Below are 26,646 nucleotides of genomic sequence, written 5' to 3'. Positions count from 1 at the left end.
AACTTCAAGAACAACAGCTAGATTGGTTTAAACTGATGTGTTAGGCATAAACTAACCCATAGTGCTAGTCTGATTTAAAGTGAGAATTCTAATAATTTTTGATGAATTATAATTCTCTTTTTTTCTTAAACTTTTTATAATTTTTTTTGGTTATAGGCATCCCGATGCCAACATTCTCCAACCATATCCAATAGGTCATCATTCCATTTTTCTTTATGGTTGTCTAGGCATTCCTCTTCCTTCATATACATGATAATGGGTTACTGTCCACTGTTAACTTTTCATCTGTACAATATGGCCTGCCAATTTTTATCTTAATTTTAAAATCTCTTTCAATTATTCAATCACTTCTGTTTCTTTTCCTTGTATCTTCATTCTTTATGCTGTCCTGTGGTCTAATGTTTAGCATGGTGCTCTGCATTATAAGCTCAGTTTTCCTCACTGATCCATACATTATAATTGGGATGACATACTGATTGAAAAATTTGGCCTTTATTTCTGTTATACATGAATTCTTTCTGCTTCTTTTTTTTTTTTTTCATTTCTTTATAAATGCTTTTTTTTTTCATTATTTTAGTTTTTCATTGTGTGTGTGTGTGCGTTCAAAATGATCCTATTTTGTTTGATACTGTATTTAATTCATTCATGATTTTTTCAAGGTGTATTTTGTAATTTACAGCTACTACAATATCACATCATAAATGATTTAGCATTGATATTAATCCCTTTGCACTCTAATAGTTACTTGTGATGAATTCCAATGCTACACTGAATAAACTGAGTGAAATCTCCTTGATAATCCTGGTGTTCAGGCTTATACTTTGATTGTCATATGTGATGTTGTTTCAAGAAATTGGCAACATAGAACTAAATGACGCTAAAAATTTACTTATTTCCTATATGTTGGCGAGTTAAATTGGCATCTTCAGAGATTAATACACTTGTATCAAGCACGTGTGTGCAGACACATTTCATTAAATGAGATGGAACAGGAGAAATATAGAAAGGCCTAAATTCCTGTAAGTATGTCACCTATTGGCTTTGGTTGGGTTCTTGGTGTTGGGCTGAATTACTGCAGATGAGGGTTTTCCATATGAGAGGCAGTTTGATGTAGCTATAATTGTTCAGGTTGGGATAGCTGCAGTAGATTAGAGGAAATGTCACTAACATTTAAACTTACTTTGGCAGAGTAAGGTGGCTTTTTTTTTAAAAAATGGATCCTGCAATGTGTATCCAAGGTATGGTCTACAAATCCTGAGCAGTCATAGTGGTGAAACGGATATAGTCTTAGTGTTCTAATATTCTAATGATGGCTGTCCTGCCATCTCTTTGGCAATAGTCTGAACAGTTATAGCTGCAGGATATCTGTTACATTCTAGTAAATCCAAAGGCTGTAGTTGGTCTTTGGGAGAGCAGATAAGTAACATTAACTTTCTGTGTGGTTTGTTAGTAGTCATAAGACTGTGCTTTTTTAAGTACAATCTTTTTCAAAGATAACCAGAACCTCTGAATTCACCTGGAATGTAAAGGGTACCTTGCAAATGCAATCGATACTATGGCCAAACAGGCAGGACAGCTAACATCAAATATCAGAACACCAAGACGACAACTGCTTCCATCATCATGGCCACTCGGGATTGGCAGACCACATCCTAGATACTTGTCACAGGTTCTGCTGGGGTGAAAAAAAAAGGCCGCCTTACTCCAGCAAAATAACTTTAAATTTGAAAATTTTTTCCTCACATCTGCTGCAGCTTTCACCAACTATTTCGACCAGAACAAATATGATCATGCAAAGGTTTCTGTGGTTAAGAAGTTCAATCAAATTATTTCGGTTTTAACCTCTCCTCAAGAGTTCTGACGAGAGATAAAACAAATCTTCTTATGAAAAGGTTTAGTTTCGCTGTAACGCCACGACAAGTCCCAAAAATTGATATCATAGCCCAAATTGAAAAAGGAATAAGAAATGTATCAGGAGATATAGCAGATCTGATCCGCATTCAAAGCACAGCATTACTATTCAATTGCAAATTACCACCAAAAAACCTACAAAAAACAGAATTTGCAGCCCTTAATAAACTCAAATCACACAAAGGGAATGCAACAGTGATTTTAAACTGAGAAGATTATAACGAAAAAATGAAAAGCTTTCTTGAAGATTCCAACACCTACACAGCATTAGACAGAGGCCCTGCTTGGCAAACTCACAACAAAACCAATGGACTTATCAAGAATATACCAAATTGATCTGAGGAACTAAAAAGAAATTTAAAATCAAAACACCCACTAGTTCCTAGAATATATGGAGTTCCCAAAATTCATAAACGAGATGTACCACTAAGACCAATAGTAGATGGAAGGGACTCTTCTACCTCAAATCTGGCAAAGCACCTTACAAACTTGATTTTACCAAATATAGAAAAAACACCATCGTTCATTAAGAACAGCACAGACTTCATAGAGAAAGTAAAAGATATACACATCGATATTTCAGACATATTAGCGAGTTTAGATGTGGGCAGCCTTTTCACAAAGATTCCAAGAAATGAAACAGTAAATATCCTAGAAAATCTCTTCCCACCAGACATTGTACAGCTCTACAAACATTGCATAAAAAACACATTCTTCCTTTACCAAGATAAACTCTGGGAACAAAAAGAAAGACTAGCAATGGGTTCACCCCTCTCACCAGCTCTAGCAAACCTCTACATAGAAAATAATGCTCTACAAAACTGGCACATCAAACCAAAAATTTGGCTCCGTATTTTGGACGACATCTTCATCATTTGGCCAGGAACAGCACTAGAACTGACTGCATTTAAAGATTATCTTAATAACTTACATCCTAACATAAAATTTACTCTGGAACTAGAAGAAAATAAAAACTTCCTTTCCTAGACATCCGTATAGAAATAAATGAAATAAAAAACAGATTATCGCTTTCCATTTATAGAAAAGCCGACAAATACAGGAAGATTCTTTCATGCTACCTCACACCCCCACCCCAAGCAAAAAATAGGCCTCATAAAAACCTTAAGGGATAAAGCATACAGCATCCCCAGTACAGAAGAAAAGCGGAAAGAAATACAATACTTAACACAGATCCTAAAACTGAATGGTTTCAAAACTAAATTAATTAAGAAAATTCTCAATACAGCACCTATACAAGAAACTTAAATAAACAAGACTTCAAGAACGAAGTCACCCTTCCTCATATCAAGAATGTCACAGATAAATTAGCCAAACTTCTCTACAAGTACAACATAAAAGTGGTTTTCCTACCACTTGAAAGATATCAAAATCTCTTCATCCTCCGAAACCTCCCAATTACCCAATGAAAAAAACCAGGAGTTTACAATGTTCACTGTTCCTGTGGCATCAGCTACGTAGGCCAGACGAGGAGATCAGAAGAAATCCGCATGAGTGATCATCAAAAGGACGTACAAAAAAAGAGAGAACATAAGTCTGGAGTGGCATTTCACCCAACTTCTACTGGTCATCATGTACTCTGGGACAGAACAAACATGTCCTACATTGATAAAAACTGTTTCACAAGAAAATTCAAAGCAGCAGCAAATATGATCAAAATTCCTACACAATGCAACAAAAATCAAGGCTTGATTTTAAATCAAGTTTGGTCAGCATTTATCAAAACTTTACCCAGTTCAGACCTCGGACAGAATGAAAGTGAACCACAGAACGCGACATCAAATAGCACTGTTTCTAGCTAACATGTATTAACGGTTATATATAGATCTGTTATTCGGTTTTTTTAAAGAACTTTTTTGATGTTCATAATACCAACAAATGAACTTGTTTTTTTCGTAATTTCTTATAGTTTGTGCTTTTAACTGTTAGTTATCTTTACCCCTGAAGATGTTAGTCTGACAACTAATGAAACTTGTTGGGTTTGTTTTTTAGTACTTGTTTAGTTTTTTAAAAAAAATCTTTTTTTGATAAAAATGTGGTCACAAAACTGAAATAATTTGACTGAACAAATATGGTTGGTCATCAAACTGCCTCTCATGTGGAAAACCCTCACCTGCTAGCCCAATGGCTAAGAACACCCAACCAATGCCAATAGGTGGTATAGTTATAGAACTTTAAGGCCTTCCTATATTTCTCCTGTTCCATCTCATTTGTTGAAGTGTGCTTGTGTGCACATATCTGATACACGTGTATTAATCCCTGAAGATGCCTATTTAACTTTGGTGAAAGGTATGAAATAATAAATAAATTTTTAGTTATTCTTTAGTCTAATTGTCAATTCCTGAAGCAATATATGGTATCTCCTTGGATTGTGAATATTCTTATATATAAACAAAGCAGCCCATTCAAAATAAATAAAAGAAGTTGCTTTTTCATGTATTTTATTAGCTGTATATAAATTTGGCTTACTCCATATTTCTTCGTTGCTGTAAGGACTTCTTGTTTTTCAAGTAAAACCTGCCTACAACAGATCATATAGATGAAGAAGTTGAAGAGATCTATCAACAAACAGATTTATGTTTACATTTGAAAAATAACAGAGATATACTGATAGTAATGGGAGATATGAATGCTAAGATAGGGAGAGGAAGAGAGGATGACTCGGTGGGCCCTTGGGGCTTGGGAGATAGACCAGTTGAGTTTTGTAGAAGACATGAATTGCTAGTGACTAACACTTGATTTCAACAACATGAAAGAAGCCTATATATTTGGAAAGAATCTAGACAGAGAGGTGAAGAAGTGAGAAATCAGATTGATTACATTACGTGTCCAGACAATTCATTGGGCGAAAATTGAATGATGAAAATTCATCGTGGGGAAAATTCATCGCAGTGAACTTAATTGTGGGGAAAATTAAGTGCACGAAAATTCTTTGAGAATATATATATGAAAAAAAAAAAAAAAAAAAAGAGAAACATTTCTCATATATGAAAAAAGAAATATTTTATATATTATTTAATATTTCGATATTTAGCTTTCTGAAATTTTTTATTCGGTATAAAGTTATTAATATTCTTTCTTACTACAGGCTCCGTAGAATAGTTATTAGGGAGAATAAAATATTTAAGAATAGTTAGGGAGAAAGGGCATAATATATAAAAATATTTATTCTTATAACCGTTCACTATTTTCCTGTTTTGTACATTTAGACAACCATCCAGATGTGATATATTTTTTTATCTGATCTAATTCAGAAGGTGACATGTTTCGGTTATTGAATACACGTGTATTTTGAAAATGACTCCACTTTTCATGCATACGAAAGATATGTTGTACGCTTTCTTTTATCATTTACAGAGCTAGTTTAAGATCATAGGTGAACTATTATAATTACGGCTATTTTGCCTGCTTCAGTTTAGGAGTGCCCCTGTTTAAATGTCATTGGCTATTTACTCACGGATTCTTAGGGCATTGTAGATGTAAGTTTACCAAAACGTATATGTAGTATAAGGAAGAGAAATTTACACATACCTTTTTTCTGGGTGTTGCGGCTTTTCTTCTTTATGCGATGTCCGAAAACTATTGAGTGTGTGGGGGGGGTAGGCAATTTGGGAGAATTAAATTAGAAAAACCTGTTTTTTTTTTTTTCCCCCGTAATATATATATAAACATACATATTATATTACTATATTATATAGGGTGGGGGAAAGGTGAAAGGGTTGATTATTTATATAGGGGGGAAAGGGGAAAGGGGGTTGATGGGGTGCGGTCCGTTTCGACTATTCTCAGTCGTCATCTGAACACATTGGGAAAGTGGATGCTATGTCAGGTCGGGTAGGTGCTTCTGTTTTTGAAGTGTTTGTGTTATTGCCTATTGTTCAGGGTTGTGACCTCAATTTTATGTTGTGAAGCTTCCAAACCTCAGAGATTATGTAGGGCCTGTGTACGTTGATAGAGTTCACGTCACATCTTATGGCTATTGTTTCCGATATTCTTAGCATTGTTTCATTGTCTTGTCTGTCTACTATGATGGTCTTGTCAATCTGCGGGGTATGTTTTTGTTGAAGGGCGTGAACAGCTATTTCCGTTTTTCCTGTGCTTTGTATTTGATTTTTCTTTTTGATGTTACGTTTTTTAGTGTTTACATGTTCTGGAATAGGGATGTTATAATCACGGTAGTGTTCTTGTAGTCTTGCCCATAAAGACCTGATGGTGGAACCTGTGTAGGTAATATCACAGTCTTTTTGGCAGGGAAATTTATAGACTACATTGTGATGTTCAAATATTTCTTTCTGTGTGTGAGGTTTGGTGGATTTTAGGAGATTTGCCAGTTTTTGGTTTGTGGTGAATACCAATTTGTAGTCAGTATGTTTGAAGATGTATTTATAAGCTTTGTATGTGTTTTGGGCGTATGGTAATTTGATAATTTTTTGTGTTGGGAAGTTCGTTTTGGTACTTGGGTTGTTTTGGCGGTTTTTTGCCATCTTGTTTGCGTAGTTAATCAGTTGTGTAGGATAGTTGCGATTTATGAAGATCTGTGTTAGTTTTTTTATTTCTGCGTTTAGATTATTCTGATTGGTTGAAAATTTGTAGGCATTTATGAATTGTGATAAGATGACAGATTTTTTAACAGAATATGGATGGTATGAGTGAAAATGGAGGTAGTTTCCGATATGCGAGGGTTTGTGGTATATTTTCATGGCTATTTTGTTGTGTGTTCTGGTTAAAGTCAGGTTTAAAAAATTGATGGATTTGTTCTGTTCGGTTTCTGTGGTGAATTTTAGTCTGCTGCTGTAACCGTTTAGGGATGTTTTTAAGGTGGTGATGTGTGTGGGATTACCAATGCACAGAATATCGTCCACGTATCTGCCATAAAAGGTGATGCTGGGGGGGAGTAGGAGTGATTCTATATGTTCTAGGAATAATTCCGCTAACTCATAGGTGAACTTTTGAGTAATTATATTTAAAAAAAATGATAATAAAATTATGTAAATACTATCGTCATTAAGAAAATCAGCATAAGCTAAATTGCCATCTGCGGGTCTTTACCTTTTCCACCAATACTGGTATTTTATAACACCAAGAAATTGTAAATTTTATACTTAGTATTCTTTACTGAAAGAAATAGGAACATTTACATATGCTTCAGACTTTCAGAAGGCTTTTGACTGGTTAACATAATACAATGTTCAATATATTAGATAATAGACATAGAACATCATGTACTTAAGATTATAAAAATGATTTACACCAAACAGAAAATGCAGCTGTTTAACTCTGAGACTTCTGAAGTGAAAATAAAAAGAGGAGTTAGAAAAGGTTGTATCCTTTCACCAAATCTATTTAATATCTATAGTGAGACAGTGATGAAAAAGATTAAAAAACAAAAAACAGGAATTAGTATCAATGGTATAAAATATAACAATCTTAGATATGCTGATGATACCATTCCAATAGCAGAAAACAGAAACAAACTAATCAAATTACTGCAGCTATTAATTGAAGAAGGTAAAGAATTTGGATTAGATATTAATGCAAAAAAAAAAACAAATTTATGAAAATCTCAAAAGAAAGTAGATCCGAGCCAGGAATATTCATAAACAATATGAAAATTGAACATACAACAGAATACAAATATTTAGGCACCTACTTTCCTGCAAATGGAAAGTAAGATAAAGAAATAAAAATAACAACAACCATAGCTAAAGGTGCATTCTGGAAAAATAAAGATCTGCTCAGAAGTTCTGTGAGTATCAAGACAAAGAAAAGAATGATAAGTAGTGTGGCCAGTTTTCACATATGGATGTGAGACCTGGATAAGAAGAGAGTAAGTCAAGAGATAATGGCCTTTGAAATGTGGTGCTATAGGAGAGCTCTGAAAATCCCATGGACAGAACATGTGACAAATAGAGATGTCCTATGGAGAATGAGAACAAAGAGATCTTTATTACAGGAAATGATCCAGAGAAAGATGAGATTGGCAGGACATGTACTGAGAGGTTCAGCAGGACAGAGGATATTAAAAGTTTAAGAAAAAAAAAATTATGGGAAAAGGATCAAGAGGCAAAAAACGAAGGACATTGCTTGAAGATATAAGATCATGGACAGGATCACATGGCTATGCAGAAACAAAAAGGAAAGCCACCAACAGAGAGAACTGGAAGGACATAGTGCTGCGCCCTCTCACTGAGGAAGCTACATGAAGAAGAAGATTCTTTACTGGAAAAATAAAAAATAAAATAAATAAATAAATAATATATATATACAGATAACCCTCATATAACGCGGTACTTATACAATGCGATTTCGATATAACGTGGTCTACAAATTGTGGTAACCTTTGTTCAACGCGGTGCTTATACAATGTGGTTTATGATAAAAACATGGTCTAGAAATTGTAGTAACCCTTTTCATATATTTTTCATTGCACGACTTAAAAATCAAATTTAATCTTCGTTAAATTTGTGTCTGCCCGTATCGCGCATGCATTTATAAGTAGCAAATTTATATTAGGGCAAATACCCTTCAGCACACACACACATGTATGTTAATTGTTTACTGTATAAAGTGTTTATTGTTGAAATTTGTCTTCGTTTTCTGCATTAAGTCATAAGTGCATTAATCTCAAGCTGAGCACTTTATTTTCTGGTGAGTTACATACAATATGTAATGCATTTTTTATGTACAAAATTTATTTTTATAGTAATGGCCACTTAGAGGGCTTTTGCACATTGGTTGAAAACAAAATTAGTGAATTTATTGATGGGGAATAGATTTAAATGAGGAGGAACTCTACAATTAGAAGATGTCGAACCAAATGGAATGGTGGCAAAAGTTCTGCCGAAGATTCTGATTGTGATGAATCCATTAAAGAATTCAGTTTAGAGAAATTAACAGAAGGATTGGACTTGACAAGAAAATTAAGAAGTTATTTTACAGATAATGATCCCTCGATGGAAAATTCACGAGACAACTGGATATTTGTTTAGCTCAATATTATGAACTTAATAAAAAATTGCAGCATAATGGTAAGCAAGGTCTTATTACTGACTTCTCGATAACTAAACCAGCCAAAGTATGCAATGAGAATTATAAAAATTATGTGCAAGAGATTTCAAGCGATGACAAAGTCTGGCCACTCGTAAATAAAGAACATCTATGAAATATTCGTTTTGAAGATAGTGATGAAGATTAAAATATGCACTTTATTTTAAATGCCTAAAACATTAATGCATTATGTGCAATGAAGTTTATGTACAATTTGTAATTTTTATAAGTTTATATTATGCATTTGTTTCATAGTTTATATGTTTTCTTACTTACATCATGAATTACCTGAATTAATTAAAAAATATTTTTTGTTGGATATATCATTGTTGTTTATATAATTAAAAAAAACGATTTCGGAACATAACCCTACTTTTTCTATGTGATGCAAGTCTCCCATAATGCGGCATTTCTATGGAACCTAACATCTACATTATACAAGGGTTACCTGTAAATATATGTATATATATATATATATATGTGTATGTAGAAAGTTTTTTACCTTGAGTGTAATATGCATTAAAGATACCAGGAAATTTTATATACTTGGTTTTAATCCATTTCCCAAGTAAGCAAAACAAAATTTTGCGCATGAAATATATTCACGGCTGAGCTATTTGTATATAGAGGCTAATGACTTCATATCACTTGCCTTAGTATGTATCCCATAATGCAAAGCATCCCCACCCCCTTTCAGGCCTGGTCATGCTTACCTATGTAAATATGGTTGATTTTGATGTTCTCTACCTCTCCTGAAAGTTTGTATGGGGAATTTTGAACACCCTGTATATAATGTTAATGAAGACTGGTGTTTCGACCTTTATTGAGGTCTCTTCAGTAGGAGCCGGACCCAGGAGAGAGATACAAAGGCTGAAGTAATGCAGAAGTCATATATCTCATATACAAGTAAGCAAAAGGTGCTTGACCTTCTTAATAAAAATCTCTGGATGAGAGAAAGACGTAGAAAGTTTTTAACCTTGGGAGTAATATACGTTAAAGATACCAATAAATTTTATATACTTGGTTTTAATCCTTTTCCCAAGTAAGCAAAACAAGGTTTTGCGCATGAAATATATTCACGTCTGAGCTAACGTAAACTAAGGTAAAAACAGGCTAAATTGTAAATAGAGGCTAACGGAGAAAACAATCTGGGTAGTGGCCCTTCCCATTATGCATTGATACACACCTGAAAAGGGGGAGGAGTGCTTTGCATTATGGGATACATACAAAGGCAAGTGATAGGAAGCCATTAGCCTCTATATACAAGTAGCTCAGATGTGAATATATTTCATGCACAAAACTTTGTTTTGCTTACTTGGGAAAAGGATTAAAACCAAGTATATAAAATTTCTTGGTATCATTAACATTATATACAGGGTGTTCAAAATTCCCCATACAAACTTTCAGGAGAGGTAGAGAACATCAAAATCAACCATATTCACATAGGTAAGCATGACCAGGAATGCCACCCAAAAGTGATAGGCGGTACTGTTCGACAGTGCTCCAGGTGAGAAATTGGGGCTTCCTCGTTCAAGCTTTTGACGTTGTACGAAGAACATGCATCATTTTACAAATGCTGAGATGGCAGACATGCACCTCGTTTACCATATTATGTATCCAACTACTACTGAACTTCAGTTACACCTAATAAAGTTATTTACACTACTTGCTGCCTCAAGGGCTCACTTTAGCGAGTACGGGCATGGCAAACCCGAGGTACCTGATGCTGGACCATCCCTTACTTCATGTAATATACATCTGTTATATTATCTGTAGACTGGTCCCTCCTCTTCCTTCCTTGCTTCTTTCTTCTCTTCTTGCTCCTTACCCCCAATGCTATTAGAGTATTCGAGGGCTAGGGGTGAATCTTTCCTATTTTGCTGTGTCATTTCATCTTATGCACTATTGTGAGGCACCAACCCATCTGGCCAGCGTGGTGCTATAAGGCCAAATATCTCCCCATGAATGAATGAATAAAATAAGAAAATTACATACTGGCTCATCCATCGCCCAGCATAAAAAGGGACGCATCCTGAACTTAGGCAGAGGGTCTAGGTCGAAAAATATGCAATAGTCTCCACTAGCTACAATGAGTCCACCTACAGTGCACAATGATAGAAGGATATTAGTAGGAACATATAACTGCAGATTTCTACGGGATGATGATAGATTGGAAGAACTGATAAAGGAATTGGAACATATAAAATGGGATGTTGTGAGCCTTTCAGAGATAAGAAGGAAAGAAGAAACTCTCATGCGATTAAAAGATGCACATCTACTCTACCACTGTGAATATGACAGAAACTCAACTGGTGGTGTAGGATTCCTAATAAATAAAACAATCAAGGACAATGTCCTGTTTGTAAATAAAATAACATCAAGAATAGCTGAACTAAGTCTCTTCATAAATAAAAGATACCAACTGAAAATTATACAAATATATGCCCCAACTATGGACCATCCAGATGAAGAGATAGAAGATTTCTATGAAACATTAGAATCCACATTCAATAATTCTAAAGAATTCTACATAATTATAATGGGTGATTTCAATGCCAAAATTGGAAGCAGAGATGACCATCTGAACTTCATCGGTAAATTTGGATTTGGACAGCAGAATGAAAGACTTATGGAATTTGCAAAAGAAATAACCTCTTTATTATGAACAGCTTTTCAAGAAGAAAATCAACCAAAAATGGACTTGGAGAAGCTCAAATGGACAAACTTACAATGAAATAGACTCCATCCTCTCCAACAGATGATATATAATAAATAATACCAAAATGCTTAATAGATTTAACACAGGAAGTGACCACAGACTAGTAAAGGCAAAAGTATGGATCAACAAAAAATGGGAACGGAATAAGCTCATAAGAAAAAAAGTCCAATTTAGTGAATCTACAAAACCTCTACCACAATAAAAACTGTTATAGAGAATAACTCAAAAATGAACTAAAAAAGTTAAACACAGCTACTACCATCAATGATGCTAATGAAATATTAACAAAATCTATCTTGAATTGTGCACTAGAAATAGGAAGTGTAAAAAGGCACCAAGGAGAGGAAAAACTAAGACAGGAAACCTTAGATCTGATGAAGAAAAGAAATGATATGAAAAGAGATTTGAATGACACCAATAAAACAGAACATATGGAAATTTGTAAAACTATACATGAAAGCATGAAACATGAACTTAGATCATATAATACTAGGAAAATTAAAGAAACAATAGAAAACAATAGTAATATGAAGGTCCTAAGATGAACATTATCAGTTGGAACAAAGGAAATAACTGCTGTAAGAGGACAAAATGGTGAACTGATAAAAAATAGAGATGCAATAATCAAAAGAATTCAGGAATTTTATACTGAACTCTATGAAGACAAAGACCGGGACATCCAAGAATCCTCTATGGATAACTCGAGTGAGGAAGAACATGATGCCCCTGAGATCTTACAAGGAGAAGTGGAAATGGCACTGCAGGAAATGAAGAATGGAAAAGCCCCAGGAAAAGACAGAATTATGGTAGACTTCTTAAAACTGGGAGGAAGCCCTGTTATCAAACAGTTGAGTAAACTCTTCAATAAATGCCTAAAACAGAGAAAAATTCCGAAATATTGGAATAATTCACTTCTAATATTAATTTTTAAAAAGGGCAATAAGGAAGAAATTAAAAATTACAGACCTATAAGCCTACTGCCCACTGTGAAAACTTTGTGTGTGTGTATAAAGTTTTCACAAAAATTATAAATAATAGAATAAAATCTAAACTAGAGGGAATCCAATCCTGTGAGCAAGCTGAATTTAGAAAGAATTACAATACTTTGGACCATTTTCAAACATTAAGACAGCTCATTGAAAAATCAATTGAATACAATAAACCCTTCTGTCTGGCCTATATAGACTATGAAAAAGCATTTGATTCAGTTAAAACATCTGCAACACTAAAAGCACTTGAAACCCAGGGAACTGAGAAACCATATATTGAAACACTAAAACATATTTACAATAATGCAACTTCTGTAATTAAATTATATAAAAAAAACAGTGAAAAGTGAAAAGTTCCCAATACAAAAAGGCATCTGGCAAGGCAACACCATATCTCCCAAATTATTTACAGCTGCACTAGAGGAAGTCTTTAGAAGCCTTGATTGCGAAACAAAAGGAATAAACATAAATGGAAAAAGGCTGCATCATCTGAAATTTGCAGATGATATTGTCCTAATAGCAGATAATCTTGAAGATCTGGAAGAAAGGCTAAATCAGCTAAACGAAGCCTCCAGAGAAAGTGGATTAAAAATAAATAGAGAAAAAACAAAAATAATGATGAATAAATACATAAACCATAGAACTATCCAAGTCGAAAACCATGAAATATAACAAGTTACTTCATATGTATATTTGAGCCAATTGTTATCCTTTGAGGAGTGCCAAAGAAAAGAGATTGAATGAAGAATTCACCTTGGATGGATGGCTTATGAGAAAATGAGAGACATATTCAGAAGTGACATCCCTATAAGTCTAAAAAGGAAAGCTTTCGACCAATGCATACTTCCTGTCCTAACATATGGAGGAGAAACATGGACTTTAACAGAAGAAGCCCTAAACAAAAAGCTGAGAACAACACAACATCACATGGAAAGAAGTATGCTAAAAATAACATTATGAGATGGGAAGACAAATATCTGGATAAGATCTCAAACAGGTGTCATGGATATTGTAAAATACATTAAACAGGCTAAGTGAAGATGGGCTGGCCATATTGCCAGATGCAGTGACGGGAGATGGACTAGAAAAACAACAGAGTGGAGACCAATGGATGGAGCAAGACAAAGAGGAAGACCGAGAAGAAGGTGGAGAGATGAACTGGAACAAATTGCAGGAGTGAGATGGATGGGAGAGGTAGAAAACAGGAAAATCTGGAAAATCATGTGGGAGACCTTCGTCCAGCAGTGGACAGAACCAGAAGGTTGAAGAAGAAGAAGACTGCCTTGTGTTATTTCTGTATCTTTGTGTCCCTGTTAGTACCTTACGGTGGCGTTTCCGGTCATGGATATGGCTTTCCTATGTGAATATGATTGATTTTGATGTTCTCTACCTCCCCTCAAAGTTTGTACATGGAATTTCGAACCACCCTGTGTGTGTGTGTATATATATATATATATATATATATATAGATGCATGCTCCCAAAGCGAAATAAGTAATTAATTACTTCTCTTGTGAAATGTTCAAAAATAAACTGTAATCAGAAATATCGTGTCATTAACAACCGACTAGATAGTATACCCTCTCCCACCAATGAGCTGTGGATTCGAAACTTGCAATGGGCATGCATATTTGTAATGGTTTTCAGGAAAGAGATGAATTTCGTCATCTGATGCGAAACCACAGCACTGCTTATTGGAGGCCTGAAGTGGCTGAGTGGTCATGGAATTTGAGCAGGATTTCCAAACCAGATTAAAATGAATAAAACTTACAATGAAACAGAAATTGGGAAACTTAATGTCAATAAATATATTACTTTCATTGTATAAGAATAAAAATATTATGAAAATCTAATTAAATTCTAAACAAATAATACATAAATACATTAAAAAAAACTATATGTTGTGAAATTTATCTTGCGCTGCATTTACTTATCATGCAATATCATTTCAATTTTCTAGTGATTACCATTTTCGGTGAATTTTTTTTGTGATGAATTTTCCTCTCGATGAATTGTCCGTGAAACGATTACTTATTAACTCAAGATATAGAAATATAATACAAAATGCAAAAACTTATCCTGGAGCAGATTGTAATAGTGATCATAACTTTTACACAATTAAAGTAAAAATCAGATTAAAATGAATAAATCAAGAAAATGTAACTAAATAAATAAGAATTGATGGACTAAAAAAAGGAAAGATATCAGAGAGAAATATCATGCTGAACTAGAAAATAAGGTCACCAATATTGATAGACCTTTGGAACTAATATGGAATGATTTAAGAGAGAAAATTAAGGAATGTGATAAAGATCTTTTGAGTGAGGTGGAGAGGAGAAGAGGAAGGAAGTCTTGGATTACTGAGGAATTGATAGAAAAAATGGATAAAAGCAGAAAATGGAAGAATAAGAACAACGATGAAGCCCATGTCAGATATAAAGAGATCAATAAACAAGTAAAAATTCTGGCTAAAAAGGCAAAGGAAGACTGCCTCAATTAGGTCTGCAAGGAAACAGAGGAAAATGATACAGCAAAAGATATGAGAAAAGGTCTATGAAGGGTTGAACATGATTTCAGGGGAAAAGAGAAGGACAAAAAGTGGCACTTTGAAGGATGAAAGACTAAAGATCTTATTGGAAAAAAATGAAAAAATGATAAGGTGGAAGAAGTATGTAACAGAACTTTATGGAGATGAAGATAATCTGGAATGTGATCATATAGAAAATGATGATACACCAGAAATTAAGGAATGGGAAACTGAAGCAGCCATCAAAAGAATAAAGGATACGAAAGCTCCGGGTGCAGATGATATTCAAGGGGAGCTACTGAAGGCATTGGGAAAGGAAGGAATAAAGCTTCTAACCATCTTGTCTATATCGGCGTGATAAATACCTCAGTTCACACTTCACGCATGTAAAACAAATTAAACTCAGAAAACAAAAACAGCAACTCATGACAGATGACAACATTCAATTGGATTGCTTCACATAATAACCAATCACAGTCACTAACGACTTCTGGGTGCTACTGTTTCAGCACATAGCCTGCCTTGCCTTCTGGGTTGTTTAAAACCACTGGAATGCTAAGAATTTGACATGCTCCACCATCTGCACTTCTGTTTAAAGGCTCAAAAGTGTCAGTATTTGTGACCACAAACATAGGCTATTAACGTGAATGTAATGTTCATGTGTCGTGAAGCATCAATATATTGTGTTTAATTTCAGGAATCAATCGAAGCCAGGAAACAATTAGGTGAGTCTTTAACAGGAATAAATGCAAAAATACAATATCGGTGATATTGCTATTCCAGGGGTGTGCACCACACACACATGGATTATTTGCCCCATGTAAAAGTAGCTTAACACAAGTCATGGGAAAAAAGTATAAGAAAAGAGAAGATATCCGGAAGGTGGCGAAATGCTCTGGAGGATCCTGAAAAGCTACAAAATAGAGGAGGTGTACTGTAAAAAAGAATCACAGATGATAAAGGTGACATTAAAACTGAAATATGGTTATTAACTTGTAAATTATATTGTACATATTATTATTATTTTCATTTAATTTGTGACCAGCAAGCTCACAAGCAGTACACAGGTAAGGCAATAAAGCTGACCAGTATGATAAGAAGGGCAAAATCAGATTATGAGAAGAAACAAAGAAAATTCCAGAGTTTTTTGGGTTTTTTTTGGTAGCATGGCAGGCAAGAGGAAGAATGATTATGGATGGATAACTTTAACAAGTACTGATGGTAGTGAGGTGACAGAAACAGACAAAACAGTTCTCTTACTGAGTGAGCTCTCCTAATGTTGAGATGGGATATGTTCCTGTAGCTGACTTTTTGTTTTTGCCCTGGTTTCCTAACAAAAACATTGGGGCCTTATTGAACACTGGGTGACACCCTAGGCAGCATGAAATTTTATCTTGTTGTATTAGCATGTTAATTCGGTTTAAGTAAATAAGAATACAATTTGGTTGGTTAAATCCCAAATTACTAGTCCACCTGCATTCAATCAGTATCTAGATTCATATCTACAAATGAAGTGCACTACGAAAAGGTGAAGAATGGACATTTGGTCAGAAGCCCTAATTCTTCACATTCCTTAAAAGGTTACATTGCAAGTCTCCTCTAATTTATACAGATTTCACTCTTAAGTATTCCAGTCAAGAATTCTGGGAGCTTAAAATCTCATTTGGGGATAATTTTGCAGTTGGCTTAAAGGTGGTGACTTGTGACATTTCATAGCAGAGAATCAAACCTAGAAACTTCTTTTTATTGATCTTCTGTGGCTAAAAAGTTCCATTCTGCTATATTTGTTTGCTGTCATTACCACCCTCTAAATTCTGACAATCAATCAAAGAATATTTATATTATTCTTCAGAAAAGGTTGATTTCTGAAGTCCAACAACCCCAATGAGTCAGTTCATCATCTTTATGAACTATAATGTTCACAACTCAAACAGTCTTCCAGTTCCAATGATTAAGCTATAAGAAATACTGTACAGAAGAATTTTCTGTTTGCAGTCACCTAGATACACCTGTCTACCAATCAAAGGCTAGAAAATCTCAACGAGAGCAGAGCCAGAGGGTAAGGTAGAAAGTTCTAGTGTACTCGATTAAATTACGGTGCAGTTTGTATCTCTTTGTACATGAATTCCAAAATGATGACCTTAACATGAAAGTTCAAACATTAAGTAACAAAACCTATAGTTATTACTCAAACAAAATAGTAATCTCAATAATTATTTATGATGAATTAAGTTGGATGGTCTTGAACTGTGAGCTTCAAGCTTGTTTTCCCAGTTACTTTAGTTTTTACTTCACAAAGATAAAACTGGCCTCATACACATTTAATAGTACTAAAGTGAACTGCATCCAGGTGTAAATAAGAGTCTAGGTAATTCATACTACTAATGCCAGCTTTATCCTAGATGGTCTTCAGTCTCCTAGCAGAAGGACAATAATAATAATAGTAATATTTTTATCAGTAGCTGTAATTTTTTTCTACACACACACACACAAAATACATAGTTCACATATTTTACTGCAGTAATTCTTATAAGTAGAAGACTGGTGAACTACAGAAATAATGAAGATACAAACCTAACATCCTTTGATGTTAAAAAAAAAAAGAAAAGAAAAACCAAAGTATTTATTAAAATAAACAGCCAAAAGGCTTCATTTCAGCAATGCAAAATTATATAAATCAAGTGGATATTAAATCCAACATTATTTCAAAGCCGAATGCAGAAACTATAAAAGTTTCATACAAAATTCCAGAGAGCTTACGGGAATACACTCGTCGGCATTTACGAGTTGCCCTAGCACGGACCTTATAAGAGACATGATTGCTGCCCAGGTGTCCATATATTCGCTTTCTAATTAGTCCATTTTTGATAAGGTTTCACTAGCCTGACAGCTGTTTCAAACTGATTGGTTCTCCTTAGAGGCCAGGCAGAAACATTAAGAGAGCAAAAACTCTCGTGCAGTACTAAGGAATTAACAATTGACATTAATGTCTTTAAGGGTGAAGTGAAAAGCTTTTCATATTCCCCGCTATCTGTTACGGCTACAGTGAGGGTAGAATTTTATGAGCAGTTTGCTTGCCCTGAATGAGCATGGAGATTATGCATCGCTACAGGAGGTAATACTAAGGAGCTCGAAGTGATGGAGAGGTGTATTTTTTGTAAGCGAACTCTCGGTCGGTGCGTAAAGTATTTACTAAAATAAAGAGCTAAAAGGCTTCACTTCGGTGATGTGAAATTAAATAAATCAAGTAGATATTAAATCCAGCATTATTTCAAAGCGAATGCAGAAACTATAAAAGTTTCATATGAAATTTGACCAGAGAGCTTACGGAAATACACTCACCAGCATTTACGAGTTGCCCAAGTGTGGACCTTATAGAAGACATGAATATTATAAACATAGGTATTATAAAGCTTTAATTTTTAATACTTTGATTTAATTTGTACTTTAATTTTTATTTGTCCCCCCACCCCATAAAAAGATGAAACTCTGTAGATGGCTACCCAGAAGTGCAGTAAGATTAAATACTTCTATGAAATTATATATTTTTTAAAATTCTTTCTTGCAGTTTGAATCTATGTGAAGGACATATGTGTGTGAAGACAGATAGCAGCATTCCACAATTAAAATGTTTTACCTGATCAATAACCAAGTATTTAATATTATGGCACTTTACCATATTTATACAGTCAGCGACATAATCATTCAGAGTGTATAGACCCACCATACAAAAAAAAAAAAAAAAATATTTGATGCAGTTCACGTCACTGTAGCTAACTTTATAAACTATAAACTTCAAGTAAATGCATATCCTATCTTCCTTAGGATAAATAGCCTGTCACAGCCAAGTAACATCACTTCTTAGAAACCTCCTCGCTGCTGTATTCAGCAGTTTCAATCAAAATGCTATTCTTGTCATTTTGATTGAAATTGCTTGGGTTTGGAAAGCCCCAAGTTAAAATCCTATCTAGGTTGAGAAGAAACTATCAGGACTTTTCAGGTGAAGGTGAGTTAGTCTATCACACATGAAGGTAACAGGAATCCCCCCCCCCAGAAACTTGGATTTTATATTCATTAAAACAGGCAAACAAGCCAGAAGAACACATGCAATAGGAAACACAACTACCTATCATAAGCAGTAATCAGGTTTCCAAGATAAGGTTACTTGGCTCTGACAGGCTATTGAGCTTAACATGAAAAGGAAGACAGGATGGGATGGTTTTGGAAAACATATCAACTTTTGTAGACTGGCAAAATTTACTGTATCTGTATATATGTTTTTTTTTAGTTTTATATTAATAACTATATATAATTGAAAATAATCTCAACTTATTCCACTGTTTGTAGAACCTAAAAAGAAAAAAAAGACACTCAAATAAAATAATTTTACTTAAAACTTAAAAATACAGTATATACCTGGGCATGCTGAAAGCAGTGAAGGAAGAGCTACATGAACAACAAAATCCTGCAATGAGAAGCAACGACGTGCAACCAGAATAGATGTAAATACTGCAAGATTATCATGGATAGACAAATCCCCAACCTGCAAATTAGTAAAGTATTTTTACTACAATTAACATCATTGATGTTAATAATATTAAAGTGATTAGTTATAATGTGAAGTTATTATAAATAATCACAAACAATAAACAAAGTCCCTATTTTTTTTTTAATAGACTTGGATGTTTCATTTGTAATCACAATCAAAGAACTAAAAATAATAAGGTGAATATTTTTCGAATAGACTTAGATATTTCATTTATAATCAGAATCAGAGAAGTAAAAATATAGTGTCAATGTTTTTTTAATATATTTAGATGTTTTATAGTGTGGCAACATATTAAGATGCATCTGCACTACTAAGTATAACAAAGTAGTGCAGATGCAGTCAAAGTGATTTGAAAATATGGTCATTTGAGGAAGTTTCAATACCCATTTGATTTTTATAGGTCAACATATTTCTACAGCGGTGAAAGTGTAATGTTCATGAAATTTGAAGTGGACAACACGACATTCAAAAATGAATGCAATGCAGGATAAATCATGTACAAAAAAGTTATTTAGGTATTTCTTCTTCATTATGTGGAATAACAGTGCTGTCCGTAGCAACCACAAGCATTTTAACAAAATCATTAGCAAAGTTTGTGCCAAAATGAAACTATTTTATGAATCTTTAAGCTAATATTGTGAGCAATAATTAAACAGCTATTATGAATCACTGTAATAAGTAATAAATTATCTTAAATATTCAATTTAAAAAAAAAACACTTTAATTTGATTTTCAAGCAGATCATTATAAAAAGAAAAAAATTTACGAATAAAAAATGTGCTTATCATTGCTGATTATCTAATTGAAAACCATGTAAACATGATGGCTTGGGTTGGCAAAAAAATAAAGTATATGCTCTTCAAACAACAGACTGTAGGGATGAATCTCACCATGAGCATGGATGTTTTGTAAACCTTCAGGTGAGAATTTCATCACTGGTGGAAGACTGTTGCCCCACTTACTGACAGACTTAAGAGGCTTCAAAAAGTTCCATGTTTGGTATCTAGAGCAGGGTTTCTGGATTATTTTAAAAATAAATAATATAACAATAATATACTACAAACTAAAAATTCTAAGGAAAGATACAAAGACGGTTACTTGAGCACTTAGTCATCATCATCATCAAATTCCTGATATGTGTACCTTCAAAGGATTTACATGATACAATAATGGTAATGGGTTGCCAGCTTGGTGGGCCGAGTGGTTAGCATATCCCACACATGATCATTGATGTTTGGGAATGTCATTAGGTGGGAGATAAATTTCAGTTCAATCTTCACTGTGAGACCACCACCCAGTTTATTGCAGGCCTGAGGTGGCTTGAAATATTTCCAAAATTAGATCTCATCAGCAGGGTTTCTCAACTATAAAACTCATAAATTTAAAAAATTACAAATAATTTCATGCCAGCAGATGTTGCCTGGTTAAACAAGACCCACACTGTTCTTGTCAGAGAACCAGGGTGAACTGTGAAAAGTACTGGAACAAATACTGAAAAAGATATTGGAACAAATACCAATTCAATATCGACAGTACCAAATTGACATAATAAGTTTTACCAAAAGAAAGTACACAAACAAAGGTAAGATTTTTCTGTGTAACAAATAAAATGCTATATTCAGGCAATAATAATCAGGGAAAACATGGAATAGCTATAACATTGAACACTAAATATGAAGAGTGTTTGCAGAGAGCTCCCGTAAAGATAAGTGTTATTTTGAGAAAAATTTTGCAGTACTACTTAAATCTTAATGTGGTATTGTTTGTTTTTGGTAGCTTGGTGTGTCTGTCTGATTTTTGGTGTGATTTCAGCATTATTAAATTAATATTTTGAAGATACGACAGATAGTGTAGCACATGCGCCAATGAGAAGGAAAACAATGGCAACCAAATCATCACCATCTTTGTTCAAAAATTTTAAGATAAGGGAGTTCGTACAGTGCAGTGTCTGCAGGATGTATGCCTTCCCAAAAGAGGCTGGAGTTTGGTTACATAATGATAGTGGTGGGAGAGTGTGCCGAAAGTTGAAGTAATTATACAGAGAGAGAGAGAATGGTTTGAATGATGAAAAAAATTAGGAATTAGTTGCAATGAGTGAGATCACACAGTTCCACAGAGTAATACACAGGGCAAAGCGGCAGTTGGAACAATTGCAAAACTCTTTACCGAGCGCCTCAGTTAACGGAACGAAGGAAGTGTGTGAAAAGAAAAATAAGCGGATGATTGGGAGTGTAAGAAAAATGAAGGAACGAGTGTTGTATGGTGACTTGTTAGTAAGAGGTGTATTAGATGAGAGTTTGACAAAATCGTACTTACCAGGTGCGAAAATTAAGAATGTAAGTAAGGGTATTAGAGTGCAAAAGCAGACGGTGAAAGAAATTATTGTCGTGGTAGGAACAAATGATTTGAAAGGAGATAAAAGTGCTATGAGACAGGACTAAAAGGAATTATTAGAGGTAGCAAAAGAAAAGAGTGAGAGAGTTAGGATAGTGAGTCTGTTGCCGAGGTATGACAGAGAAGAATTTAGAAGGGCCATAATTGCAAATGACTCTATGCGCAGGCTATGCAGATGCAGATGTGGTGTGGAGTTTGTGGATGTGTGTAGCGAGTTTGATGGGCGAAAGGATTTGTACAAGATGGATGGCTTGCATCTGAATGGATTTGGTGTGCGGAGATTGGAAAAAGTGTTGCTGAATGAAGTGAAAGTAGAAGTGCAAAATCAGAGAAACTAGAACTATTGGGGGGGGGGGGATATGTAGACATCAGTGAGGCAGTTGAGGGTAAGAATGTATATAATGTGCCTGAGCTAGTACAAAGGACAAGAAATCAGAATGGGATAGTTAGTATAACACATCAAGATAGGGGTGGGACTAATGGACCCTCTGCATTTCATGTATACTAATGCCAGGAGTATTAGGAACAAGCAGAAAGAATTTTTGGCATTGGTTGGCTCTTCCTGGGCACAGGTTATTGGCATTAGAATTCATGGTTAACAGAAGATGGATGGAAAGAGGGGAAAATAGTTCCACTGCATAAAGGAGGTTCCAAGACTGCTGTTGTAAATTACCGACCAATCAGCATATCAGGAATCGTTGTCAAGGTCTTGGAGAAAATAATCAAGAGGAAAATACAGCATTGGATAGATGAAAATTGGATACTGTATGGGGGACAGCATGGTTTTGTGAAGGACAGATCATGCCTCAGTAACTTACTCAGGTTTTATAACATAGTGACGGCTGAACTGGATAAGGGTAATAGGTTTACAGTGATTCTAATGGACTTTGCTAAGGCCTTTGACAGGATACCACATGGAATTCTAATCAGAAAACTGCAGCATATGGGGATGGATATAGGGTTGGTGAGATGGATAGGAGGGTGGTTGATGGAGAGATATCAGAGAGTGGTTTATTCAGGAGTAGAGTCCAAAAGACGACCTGTGACTAGTGGTGTCCAGCAGGATTCTGTTCTTGGACCACTACTATTCAACTCGTTTATTAACGATATAGGAAAGGATCTGAGAGGAACTGTTCATTTGTTTGCTAATGATACAAAGTTGGGTAGGGCAATAGTGAATGCAGATGATGTCAATATTTTGCAGGATGATTTGGATATTTTGGAGGAGTGGGCTAAGGAGAATGATTGTCAATTTAATGTGGCAAAATGTAAGGTACTCCTGTACTCCAGGAGATTGATGAGGCCAGGGATTTGGGAGTGTTGGTGGATAAGGAGTTGAAGTTTAGGGGGCACATTGCAAAAGTGGCTAAATCAGCTTATCAAATCGCTTGGTTTCTGAAGAATACATTGACGAGCAGAGACAAGCAAGTTATTGTTCCTCTGTATCGAGCCTTGATAAGACCCAATCTTGACTACTGTGCCCAAATTTGGTCACCTGGGTTTCTTGGATCCAGAGGTGAGTGACCAAGATGATAACAGGTCTATGGAATGAATCTTATGAGAACAGGTTGAAGATTTGTGGGTTGCAGAAATTGGTTGATAGACGAGGGAAAAAAAAAAAAAAAAAAAAAAAAAAAAAAAAAAAAAAAAAAAAAAGGGGGGTATGATTGAGACATTCAATCATACCCCCCCCTTTTTTTTTTTTTTGTTTATCAACCAATAAAGAGTTTCTATAAGATTAATTGAGAGGATATTTCTGAGAACAGGACTGGTGGTGGGAGGACTAGGGGCCATCCACAGAAGCTGTGCAAGAGTGTGGTTAGTAAGGGTGTTAGAGCTAGGTTTTTTACTTTTAGAGTGGTAAAAGGAATAAGCTGCCAGAGTCTGTTGTGGGTGCTATGACTGTGAATGAGTTCAAGGCAAAGTATTATAGATACTGTGTGAATGTCGAATGGTTGTGATGGACATGATGTTCAGGGCCTTCCTTGATGAGTCTAAGGACTCTTTGGAGTTGTCCGTGGTAATAATAATAATAATAATCTTCATATATTTAAAATATTGAAAATTCCAAGTAAAACAATTTTAAGTCACACTGTCTCAAAAGGTTGCTGTAAAATTTTATATAATGTAATGTATTTTTATTCTTTGACTTTAGGTTTGAATCTTTTGAACTCGCTTTTGATATGTACTTCAAATTGTATCTCTTTGGCTTATTTAATTTACTTACTTAACTTAATCGACTTAAGAGTCGTGACTCCATTGTTCTTAATCCGCTTGATTTGGTTTCCTACAGTTGATCCTTTCTTTCAATTAGACCCACACCTTTTCTTAATGTTGTAACTATGCTTAATCATGTGCACGAAATTCTATAACTTAGGAATTGTCTCTGGCTGGAGTCAATCCCTTTGTCTACACAGCAAGCGTTTTTCTATATTGATTTCTGAAAATTTTTTTTTATTTATTACGACTGCACCATCAGAAATCACAGATAAGACTTAAACATCCTTCCATTAGAAAAAACACTCAGCAAAGCACGGAAATATCTCTCACACTTATTACTATGTCAAGCAACGCAATACTCTATTCTTCAGCCATGTCTACTTATCTCCCTAGGTCACACAGATTCGGTCTTTTATGAGAAGTGCATTGGTATATATAGGAATCAGGCAAGTTATTTGACAAGCAAAACAATTTATTCATGCTAATTAAAGTACAATAAAGTTAACACTAAGCACACGATCTTTTTCCCAGCTTTATACTTCTCAGCAATATTAGCTTAGATCTTGAATTATCCAACCTAGTTGAACAATTCACCTTCAAGTAAACAGGCTAAGGTAATATTTGTGCCTACACTTAAATCATACTACATAATAGACCTACACATACTATACCCCAGGTAAGCTTAGACAATAACATTATGCCCATTAACTTTCACCTTGTAACAACGCTATCTTATCTCACACAACTAAGCGAGTTATTTCTCAATGGTTAGCTAATTTCCTTCAGTCCTGAAGAAATACTAACCAAAATCAACTAGAGCTATCTCCGCCAAATTTCTGCTTCTAGTTAAATCATATATATTAGACCTTACTTGGTATTCAGTTATCTAGTCCACATCAGTAGATCCTCGAGATCGTTATCATTTTCTTCCTTTCGATACTGTATACACACACACACACACGGCACCTTTTTTCGTTATCTACGAGGGCACTTCCACAGGTGGAGATCATCAGGAACCTTGGCGGATGGAAATCTGGAACTCACTTTCTTCACTGCTTAAACGGCCCATCTAGCATCTTCGGGCATCTGTTGGCTGAAACGGGATCCCTTGGCCTAGAATCGGCAGGACATACTCAAACCGGAAGCCGGAATGAACTTATCCAGCAATGACCATCAAAATGACCCCTCCTCCAAAGCGGTCTTCTAGATAACTACGACTGACCGTCTCCGAAACAAACCCTCTTCATGACTGACCTTCTACAAAAAAAACTTCATTATCCCCTCGATGTCTCCCCCTTTTATGCTGCTTAATCAACCTCGGGTCCTGCTACTATTTTATTCCCCTGGCTATTCACAGAGGTCTTTTCCCTCCACCTTTTTAGGTCACTGCATTAAGGCGGGAAACTTTGTCTTAACAATCAATTGTTACAATTTATTCAGACTTTTTTTCTTTGTCTTTTGTTGTTGTACAGCAATTCAATAGTTAAATATTAACCAAAATTACAAGTATGTTAAATTAATTTTAATTCCTAAGTAAAATCAGTATAGAAAGAATCTAATCTAAAAATTCTGTCTATACAAGACTTTTCCACTGCTCTCCATTATTTTTTTGGAGGAGATTAAAGGTTTATGAGATTTAAGAACCAATTATTGGAAAATAATTACGATGACTGCAAGATGCCTCTTGATTTTATTTTAAGAGATAAGAAGCATAAATGGAGTATTAATGGCCATTTATTTGTAAGAGACAAAGAAAAAGTAACTTTTTTTTTTGAAATGTGATCAGTTTCAAAAAATGTACCATCCCCCGTGTGTATTCATACGGCTAGTGACAACATTATCAAATGAATTAAAGAACATAATCAATCATAGGGGTAATGGCTTGTGTTTGAAGAAGCAAAGGTACTCAATGGTATTAAACATCAAGTCTGTACAACTCATAATGGGACTCACTGAATTATCATGAAAGCATACACAAACATATCTCCTGCAGTCATCAACCAAATGCTAAGCAATGCCTCTGTAAAAAAACTATCCAAATAATCCAAAATCAAACAGGACAGATATCGCCAAATCCAGTAAAGTTAAGTGATTTAATTATTTCATTGAAATATAAAGTCTCCTATGGAAACGAACATTTCCTTTTGTATGACAGCAACAGACTGCTGATATTTTATACTCAATGTTATTTACAACTTGTCACAATCTACAGCATTCCTGTTGTAGATTACTGTGATTCCTGCTGTATATGCATTGATACCTCAAAGATATGA

General features: G+C 34.7%; 1 protein-coding gene across 1 annotated transcript in view; it reads right to left on the bottom strand.

The window, feature by feature from the left end:
- Positions 1–26,646, bottom strand: part of kto (mediator complex subunit kohtalo) — a 693,083-nt gene that overhangs the window by 315,376 nt on the left and 351,061 nt on the right. Inside the window, exon 23 of the mRNA XM_090412482.1 lies at positions 19,627–19,753. Within this exon, the coding sequence (XP_090268608.1) occupies positions 19,627–19,753 (127 nt within the window). The remainder of the gene's footprint in view (positions 1–19,626; positions 19,754–26,646) is intronic.

The sequence above is a fragment of the Typopeltis vanoorti genome, chromosome 22 (assembly GCF_054136105.1).
Source record: "Typopeltis vanoorti isolate ZY-2024b chromosome 22, IOZ_Tvanoo_1.0, whole genome shotgun sequence".
Taxonomy (NCBI): Eukaryota; Metazoa; Arthropoda; class Arachnida; order Uropygi; family Thelyphonidae; genus Typopeltis; species Typopeltis vanoorti.
This window is presented reverse-complemented; position numbering and strand designations above follow the sequence as displayed.